The sequence below is a fragment of the Camelina sativa genome, chromosome 6 (genome assembly GCF_030686135.1).
Source record: "Camelina sativa cultivar CO46 ecotype springtype chromosome 6, ASM3068613v1".
Classification (NCBI taxonomy): Eukaryota; Viridiplantae; Streptophyta; class Magnoliopsida; order Brassicales; family Brassicaceae; genus Camelina; species Camelina sativa.
Window position 1 is genome coordinate 6,022,789 of NC_141885.1, and position 10,276 is coordinate 6,033,064.

The 10,276-nt window shown below is 35.9% G+C and overlaps 1 protein-coding gene across 1 annotated transcript; it reads left to right on the forward strand.

Annotated features, from left to right (window-relative positions):
• Nucleotides 1-804: 804 nt before the first annotated feature.
• LOC104790532 (transcription factor MYB30-like) lies at nucleotides 805-3,039 on the forward strand. Its single transcript, XM_010516304.3, has 3 exons — nucleotides 805-1,390; nucleotides 1,799-1,928; nucleotides 2,053-3,039. The coding sequence occupies exons 1-3, from the start codon at nucleotides 1,258-1,260 to the stop codon at nucleotides 2,759-2,761; spliced, it is 972 nt and encodes a 323-aa protein (XP_010514606.1). The 5' UTR covers nucleotides 805-1,257; the 3' UTR covers nucleotides 2,762-3,039.
• Nucleotides 3,040-10,276: the final 7,237 nt, after the last annotated feature.

Here is a 10,276-nt window from a genome sequence, read left to right on the forward strand (position 1 = left end):
CAAATATCTCTTAATCTCTTTTCGATAATGACATATATATATATACATATATAAACGTTCAATTAATTTCATCTACAACTCTAAATGTGGTTGTATGACTTGTGTCTATCGAATCCAAATATCTTCATTTTCTTATACACTAAATTCACATATATACAAATATATCTAAATCTTTTTTTTTTTCACCACCTACGATAAGGACATATGTGTAACGTACAGTTAATCTCATCTAAAACTATGTTTACTAAAAAGTCCAGATGTGGTCCACCAACACTAATCGCGAACCTTACCCGAATAAAACATTCAACATCATGTATTCATATATGTTGATATATTCATCTAGAGATTATATATATATATATATATGCATAGAGAAGTCCCTAACATCATGAATGACGTAGACCATCATGTAGTTTGACAATGGCCAAAGACCCACTGGTTCAATCCAAAACAGCAATTTATTCTTTCTTTTTCTTCCTTTCTATATCTTTAAAAAAAAGTTATTATTCGTTTTGATAAGAAAACCGAAACAGCAAATCATGACGCAGAGAAAATCTATCGTTCGTCAAAAGACCCTTTCATCAATTTCTATTATTAACAAAGCCTATGCATTACACATAAATGCAATAGCCACTATTCCATTCTTAAAATTATCGTAGCAATAAATCAAAAGTGAGAGACGGAAAAATCATATTATCATGTTATCATGCATGTCCCCATTATTCTTTAATTTTTTAATAACATAAACAATAAATTATTAAATCTAATAATTTATATATATTTGTCATATACATTAGGGTTTTTGAAAGAAGCAAGCCCACATTGAATGCCACGCGGTTTTGTATGGAGGGGTAGAGACTTTTCCTTTTGCCACACAGCTGACTTTGGAGGCTTTACCTCCACTTTTGTAGTTAATGCTTTACACATTTATTTATATTTTATTTTTATTTATTGAATATACAATTTGACAGACCCAAGAGTCCTTGACCAAGAGGGGTCAGCAATTTTCTCTCTTTTATATATATATAGAAGAAGAGGTGGACATAGACCTTTGTCGCCAAGCTTAACCCATTAGATCCATACAAAGCTAAAGCGTACTAATTAGTGAACTAAGGCTAGTGACTCATTACCAACTAAGGTTATTTCAATTTTCTTCTATTTTTCTTTGGCAAAGAGTTTATCGTGGGAAATAAACAGAGGCAAAAGGGAGTGATTAAACAATTAATTAGTGGTTAATTAAGGGAGATCAAGATCATAATGGTGAGGCCTCCTTGTTGTGACAAAGGAGGAGTGAAGAAAGGGCCATGGACTCCTGAAGAAGATATTATTTTAGTTACTTACATCCAAGAACATGGTCCTGGTAACTGGAGAGCTGTTCCCACCAATACTGGTATGTTATCATCTCTCTCTGTCTCATTTCTCAAAATTTGTATGTAGATCTTATTTGCGTTGCCAAGAGAGTGAGAGATAGACAAGGAATCAGAATATTATGGATTGAACTTGGTTGATATATACAGTGTTTTCCAAATGGGTTTTGATTTCATAGGTTTAAGATTGTGGTATTAGCTTAATGAAATTCATATTTTGAAATTAGGGTTTTGTTTATTTATTTTTTTTTTTATTATTTTTTTTTTTGAAAAACATGTGAATTTCATTAGATGAAGGGCTGCAGTAAATGCAGATAGGGTTTTGTTTATTGAACTTGAATTAAGATCTGATGCATGAGATCTTGTTATTATTTATATATATTAATTAATCTAGATATATTTCTCAATGGTTTGTTCTTGTAAACTTTCAGGGTTGCTTAGATGCAGCAAGAGTTGTAGACTTAGATGGACAAACTATTTAAGGCCAGGAATCAAAAGAGGGAACTTCACAGAACATGAAGAAAAGATGATTGTACATCTCCAAGCCCTCTTAGGAAATAGGTAAAAACTAATTAATTACCCCCTTAAAGTAACCCTTAATTTCTCTGTTTTGTCTTTTCAAGTTTTTTGAAATTATTATTAGTTTATTATTATTATTATTAAGGGCATTTAATATTTGGTGTAGATGGGCTGCAATTGCGTCATATCTTCCACAAAGGACAGACAATGACATTAAGAACTATTGGAACACTCATTTGAAGAAGAAACTTAACAAAGTCAATCAAGATTCTCATCTAGAACTTGACCGTTCCTCGCTATCATCTTCACCGTCGTCTTCTTCTGCTAATTCCAACTCAAACATCTCAAGAGGCCAATGGGAAAGGCGACTTCAAACGGACATCCATTTGGCGAAAAAGGCTCTCTCTGAGGCTCTATCTCCTGCCGTAGCACCAATCATCACTTCTACAGTGACAACAACATCTTCTGCTGAATCAAGACGCTCTACATCCTCTGCTTCCGGGTTTCTTAGGACGCAAGAAACATCTACCACTTATGCCTCGAGTACCGAAAACATAGCGAAATTGCTCAAAGGGTGGGTGAAAAACTCGCCGAAGACTCATAACTCCGCGGATCAAATAACATGTACAGATTCTGAGGTAAAGGAAGGGATCAAGAGTGATGATGTGAAAGACTGTACAGGGGCCTTACAGTCATTTTCTGAGTTTGATCACTCATATCAACATGCTGGAGTTTCACCTGATCATGAGACCAAACAAGACATAACTGGATGCAGTAACCAAAGTCAATGGTCTTTGTTTGAGAAGTGGTTGTTTGAGGATTCTGGTGGACAGATTGGTGATATTCTGTTGGATGAAAACACTAATTTCTTCTGAAGAGTTTGTTTAATCAAATGGTTCTAATTTTAGGATCTTCAACTCTATTTTCTTTTTTTTTTGGGTTCTCCGAATTAACTCGCTTAGATTATCGTAAGATAAATCATTAATAGTTTTATTTATATTTCCTCGTTAATTACAATTAACGATGGGGTTGTTTTTCTAATGGCCAGTGAATTCCCAAGGGGCCTCATGTATGCCCACCCAATGATTTTAGTGTTGGTGTAAAATACTATATCTATTTTTTATTTATTAAAATGTTATTAGTGTTTGATTTTGTTTTGCTTTGTAAATATGTAATATTTGAGATATTAATCTAAACTGATGTATCCGTTGCAAATTAAACATAGACCTAAACACTGACAAAATAAAGAGACTTCTTGGCTTCTTGCAATGACCAATAAATAGAACTTACCCACTTGTTAGTTACTGTGAAATGATTGACAATAATATCGGGATTAGTTAGTCTAAATATTATTGTAGATATCAGTTTATGTTTAATAGGTTATAGAAAAATAATTAATACTCCTTACAAGATTATAATTGGCTGAAAGAGGAGTACTACTTACAAGTTACAACTTGCCTTTATTTTAAATTTATTTTCCTTATATTAATCGTTAACATCACTAAGAAAAACACTACATTTATTTTAGAGTTTCAAATGGCGCCGCTCAATAAAAGAAATCTTTGATTTAAAGATAGCCTTACTATTGGTGAATTTCAAAGACCTACTAATAAAGTAAATACAAGTACTAGAGAAGAAAACTAAACGAAATATTTATTGCATGAAATAAATAGGCCCGACAAGGTTTAAAAAAACTTATTGTAAAAAGGATAAATAAAAAACTGAGATGGCACAATAAATATTGAAAGTGATAAAGAATTAAAGTTTGACTTTCTTTCTTGTGACCGTGTGAGTTGTGTGATATACATCACATAGTTTACCAAGTATGAAAAAAAGAAAAATATTTGGATGAACTCTTGTATTCACTCTTTCCTCTTTCTGCCAATTATAATCTTGTATCTAATATTTCCTTTAAATAATAAATCAAAATTAAATTAAAAAGCAAAAAAAAATTAAAAAACAAATTTTGTATACTTTTTAGGAAAGTTAAATATTGGTTTCGTTTAGATTTTACAGTTAAAGGAGGTTATATATCGGCTTGAGTTTATAAATGAGAACTAGGGTTTAGATTTTACAATTAAAAGAAAAATATATGTCGGTTTTGATTTATAAATGAGCTGATTAGGGTTTCGATTTTATAATTAAAACGAAATTATATGTCATTTTGGATTTACAATGAGGTGGTCAGGATTTAGATCTTACAATTAGAACAACGTTATAAGCCGGTTTGAGTTTACAAAAGAGGTGGTTAGAGTTTATATTTTACAATTATAACAAATTATATGTCGGGTTGGATTTGCAAATGAGGTGGTTGGAGTTTAGCTTTTACAATTAGAACAAAATTATATATCGGTTTAGGTTTATAAAATAGCGTTTTGGATTTTTTATTTTACAAAATGTATACACATTTTGTTACCTTATTTTATAAGGGGGGTGAATACATAAATTCACTCTTAGGAGCGAACCCAATTATTTTCCGAAAAAAAAGACAATTCTTGCATTCACCCAGGGGTGAACCTCTCTTATTCACCCCCTTTAAATTAAAGAAATAAAATTTAATTAAGGAAACCAATTTTGTAGATCAATCAATTTTAAAATTGTTAATTCTAATATTATATTACAGTTTTTAATTTATCACATCTAAACTTTAAACTACTTTTTATAAACCTAAACCGACATATTGTTTTATTTAATTGTAAAATTAAAACTTTATCCACTCTTTTATAAACCCAAACCGACATGTAATTTTGTTTAATTGTAAAATCTAAACCCTAAACACTCTTTTATAAGCCCAAACCGACAAATAATTTTGATTAATTGTAAAATCTAAACCCTAACCACTCTTTTGTAAATCCAAACCGACATATAATTTCGTTTAATTGTAAAATCTAAACCCATATCACTCTTTTGTAAACCCAAATCGACATATAATTTTGTTTAATTATTAAATCTAGATCCTAACAATTCTTTTATAAACCCAAACCGACTTATAATTTTTAAAATTATAAATTTAAACCCTAATCTTCAAGATCTACATAATTTGTTTATTTAATTTGTTTTGTCCTTTTATTTGAATTTTTTTTGGTCATCTGATAGAAAAATTAAAATGTCTTGAGGAATACAAAAGCGAGAGTCACAACAACCATAAAGGAAGATAAATACTTGATAGTGAGGTTAAGAAAGCTCTCTAAGTATGAAAAACAAACTGAAACATGAAAGCTCTGCGTGTCAACACCCATCCGCAGCTAGAACATCATGTAGCCAGGAAGGTCCTCCCAAAGCAAGATATGACTGAAACCTTCCATCACGTGTGATGCTCCCTACGATGGCCCTTGTAGCTTTATTTGCCGAAGAAGCAATCTGTGTGCACTCCCACGCAGTCATATTATCTACAACTCTACCAATCTCCCATAATAGAGACCAGAACATGGGCCAATCCTGAGGAGAATTGATGGCCTTTACCACCATCGCGGAGTCTATCTCCAATATAACCTAATCAAAATGCAAGGTCTGTAGAGCCTCCATCGTCCAGCTACCACAAAGCAGATCTGCCAAGATTACTGATTCACAGCTACTAAAAGCCTCCCGAGCATGAAAGACTACATGTTCGTGTTCATCTCGAGCAATCCAAGCACCACCAACCATTGATACATTATTATTTCCAGGAGACAAAAACCTTACTTTATATCATCCCCGACGGCGGTTTAATCCAATTAGCCTCCATTCTATTTTGCTTTCTGTCCCATATAGCGACAGAGTTTTCAGCCGCATGTTGAGGTTCTCTCCATAGTCGAGCCTCTTGATACCTTATGATACGTCTTCATCACCAGCTACCTTATGTAACCTTGCTTATTTTGAAAAACCAGCTTGTTCCTGTATTTCCAAAATTCCCATAGCATCCAAGGGACAACACCCCACGTCTCTTCAGGAATAAGCATTACCCTTTCAAAGTGCTCCCAGTTCTTCACAACATCAGTGTCTTAGAAAAACCCTCCTGGAATAGGAATGTGTGCTAATGCAAAGGCCTGGCGTGCAACATGACATCCAAAAATCATATGACCAATGGTTTCCTCAGAGCTTCCACATATCATGCATCGTAGATCGACTATGATTCCTCTGGATGCCAACCTCTCCGACACCGCAAACACCCTGATAACATCCGCCATAAGAAGGTTTTAATTTTTGGTACAATACTCAGCTTCCAAATACTGGTTTTCATTTTATTGGAACGCTTCAAACCTCAGGTTGAGGTTCATAACGAGATATCAACGAACTTGCCAACCAATATCCACTTTTCACTGTGTAGGCTCCGAATTTAGTGTACGGCCATATAGAATAGTCAACTAGAGATTCCGTTTACTTCATGGCCAGAATCTGTTTCGCATCTATTGGAGGCAAAAGTTCATTTACCATAGAAATATTCCACTGTCCACTCGTTGGATCTTCTAAGTCAGCCACCTTTAAACCAACATCAAAAAATGTTTGGAACCGATAAGGAGCTTTGGGATGCTTCTCATGTATCCACTTATCTTGCCACACCAAAGTGTCCTTCCCATTCCTTATAATTCTCAGTAGATCACGCCAATATAATATGCTCCTCCTTGCGTAAGAGGGTCGAGAACCAGGACCACACTCTAGGATTGATTTGCGCCGGAAGTATCTACTCTTGAAAAAACGAGTTACTAAGGATTTTAGGTTACTAAGCATACGCCAAGATTGTTTTGCCAAAAAAGTTTGGTTAAAATGACTAATGTCCTAAATCCCACTCCTCCCTCGGATTTAGACTTACAAAGCTTCTCCCATTCCACCCATGCAATCTTTTCTTCCCTCACAACGAATCTATCAAAAATCTGTCATAGCGCTTGTAATCTTTCTGCATAGGTTTTTAGTTAGTCGGAAGCACGACATCGCGTAGACTAGGAGAGCCATGGCTACTGACTTTAGTAAGATCTCTTTACCTCTCAACAAAAGAGGCTTAGCATACCACCCATTAAGACGTTTCTTTAATCTATCCCCAATAAAGGCCAACAAGGTTTGTTTAGAGCCACTGAAACACTCAGGTAGTCTCAGATAAGAGCCCGCACGACCCTCTACCTCAATGGGTAACGTAGTCTTGACCATGTGTTTAACTTGTGCACCTGTTTTTGCACCAACTTGAGAGCCGATTTTGAGAAGTCAATCATCTTCCTAGACACTTTCCATATAATGTTAAACAATCTAAAACTTCCTTACACTCTATTTGAGATGCATTGCTAATAAAGAGGCTGTCATCTGCGAACAGGAGGTGATGTACCGTTGGACATGAATCGTTAAAACTAAATCCATTGAGCCGTCCTTGATCCTGTCTTCGTTGCATTATGTAACAACCCGTCCCACAGACCCCACTAGCCTACCGCTAGCAACCCAAATGGACTCCAAGCTGGCCCTGCAGGGCATCGATCCTAACCCATAGATACATTGGTGACAACTTGTCCTGTGGGAAAATTGTTAAAGGGTGAGGACCATGGTTCGAGGAACGCCTAGCGCACCAATAACCAACTGGTGGATTGGGATATCCACAGTGATGGGTTAGGATCGATGCCCGATAGGGCCAGCTTGGGATCCGTTGGGGCGGCTAGCGGTGGGCTAGTGGGATCCGCGGGACGTGTTGTTACACATTATGTGTACCAAAGCTTCCACACACAAGATGAAGAGGAAAGGTGATAAAGGATCACTTACCTTATATCCCAAGCCGGACTAACAAAACCATGTGCACTCCCATTGATGAGAACCATAGACGATACTGATTGAATACAAGACATAACCCAGTGAATTGATTGGCTATGAAATCTGATAACATCATTATTTTATCCATTATAACTATAGTTTTAGTATGTATTTAGGAAGAGTTTGATATGATTTCAAGGCTTTAATGTCTATTATCAAGTATTTTAGGTTTCAAGAAGGTTTTACACGTTTTATAGCAAAAAGGACCAAAACACAAGGAAAATACGTTTTAGGACAGATTCAGAGCTTTACAGTACGGGACACTTTTGAAGAACTTTCAAAACTTATATTTTGACGTTCTTGGTATCTATGGAACACGGAGAGAGTTATCTTTCTTCTCGAAATGGAATCAAGTCAATTCGTTCAATAATCAGGAAGTTATGTCCGATTTACCGAGACGTGTTATAAACCGATGAGAAGATAAGTTTGAAGCCAAGTGAACTTTAATGATGGCCCGATTAGCAACCATCACGGCGGCCCGACCCGGAGAAGTCAACACGTCCTAAAACCTTCTACGCTGCTCCTTTCCATGCACGTAAAAGGAAAATACGTTTCTACCCTTACAAAACCCTAAACCTAGACAAAACCCTATAAATACTCATCTAAGCCCTAGGGTTTAGTGTGTGCCTTCACCTGCCTCCAAAGAGATCACGACCAGAGAAGCAGCCACGACTAGAGCCCTCTCCACCAACTCTTTCTATTTCTTTGTTCCATCTTTTGTTCTTAGTTTTCTAAAGGAAGAAGATCCTACAACTTTGTTTGACAATCATTGAAGTAATATCTAAATCCATTTTCTCTATTTATTCTTTTATGTTTATGAATTATTTAAACCTTGCTTTGATGATTCCCTTAAACATGTTAGAGTAGTTTTCAAGTTGGGTTTAAAGGGATAATCAAAGGGGGGAGATGCTCTTAGTTTAGGTGACAATTTTTGGATTTGTTAGATTTATATTCTAGTTTATTCTATGCTTTAATTCTAAATCTTTGCTTAATGCTTTAAGTTAGACTCATGAACTAACTATGATCTAAAGTGTGTGTGCTTTGCCAAAAGCTTGCATGTGTGCTTTACCTAGCTTAGATGTGTGAGGAGTCATAGAAAGCACATACCCCTTACCTATGGAATCTCATGGATTAGAATCGAACTTTTTAAAATGCTTTGATCTATGCGTCGTTGCCTGCGACAGTTTAGTCTCGGAGTATAGTGATCTTAGACGGTTAGCTTGTGAACTATAAATTAACAGTTCATTCGTGTTTCATAGTCCGAGTTTTAGATAAACAAACAAATTCTAAACTTTCCTAGATAGATAGATCATCAAACCCCTACGATTTCCCTTGATGCCCAACGCATGTTTTATTTATTATTATTTTCTTTTTATTTACGTTTATTGCTTACTACGACCGTGACAACCAAAAACCCCATTTTATTGAGTCCTAGCCTTACATCTCTTCTGATGGATTCTTTAAACAACAACTCTCTCTGTGGGATCGATCCTTAAATACTACTACCGATTAGCTGTGCACTTGCAGCCATTGTGTGGTCTTTTAAGGTAAAAGATTTTGAAGCGAAATAAACCACACATCAAAATCTCTAGAAAAGACACTCGAGAAAACTCCAGTGAATCCATTTTAGTGAAAAGGCACTCCAGAGAACTCCATTCCACACGGTCATACGCCTTGGACATGTCTGTTTTGATTGCAATAAGGTCTTCATTAAACTTCACATTAGTAGCAATGCGTGCACTATCTCATGGGCAATCAAGATGTTGTCGGATATCAACATCTAGGAAACAAAGGCTCCTTGGGTCTTTGAAATCCTCTTAGTCCTACATTGTTTTAGACGCGAGCAGAGAACATTCAAGACGATTTTGTACAGCACCAAACACAAGCTGATAGTACGCATATCCGCCATGGTGTTTGCGTTTTGCTTCTTTGGGATGAGGCAGATTTGTGTATGGTTCCAATCTGGAGGTAAGAAACCAATGTTGAAAAAACCTTGAATTTCCCCAATGATATCCTGGCCAATGATATTCCAGTATCATTTGATGAAAACTCCAGTCCAGCCATCAGCCCTAGGTGCACTATCTCCTTTGACCTGAAAAGCAGCCTTTTTAATTTCTGAAGCAAAAACCGAAGCTGTCAACCTCCTATTCATCTCCTCTGTTACTCTCTCTTCCATCCCTTCCAATTATTTTTCAGCGCCATCAGGATTAGTAGATTTGAAAAGTTCAGTGAAGTATTCAGCCGCTACATTCTCCTTCGATCCCTCCTCAAAATCTTCATTCCCATTTATCCACCATAGATACTAAGTGATTTTTCAATCTTTTGTAATTCACACAACCATGGAAATAAGCAGTATTTTTATCACCCTCTCGAAGCCACGACTGACGCCTCTTCTGTTTCCAATATATTTCCTCTTCTCGGAAAGCTGCTGATAACTCACATTTGACTTGTGCAGCTTCTGAAAATTTGGGAATCTCTTTGTAGATTCCTGTTCTAGCTCCCATTTTAGGCGTTGGATCAGGGTATAAGAGTTTATGTTTGCTATCCATTTCCACTTGGATAGAGCCTTCCAACATTGTATCAGGTTCTTTGTAACTGATCTACCCTTCCCCGAACTCCCCATC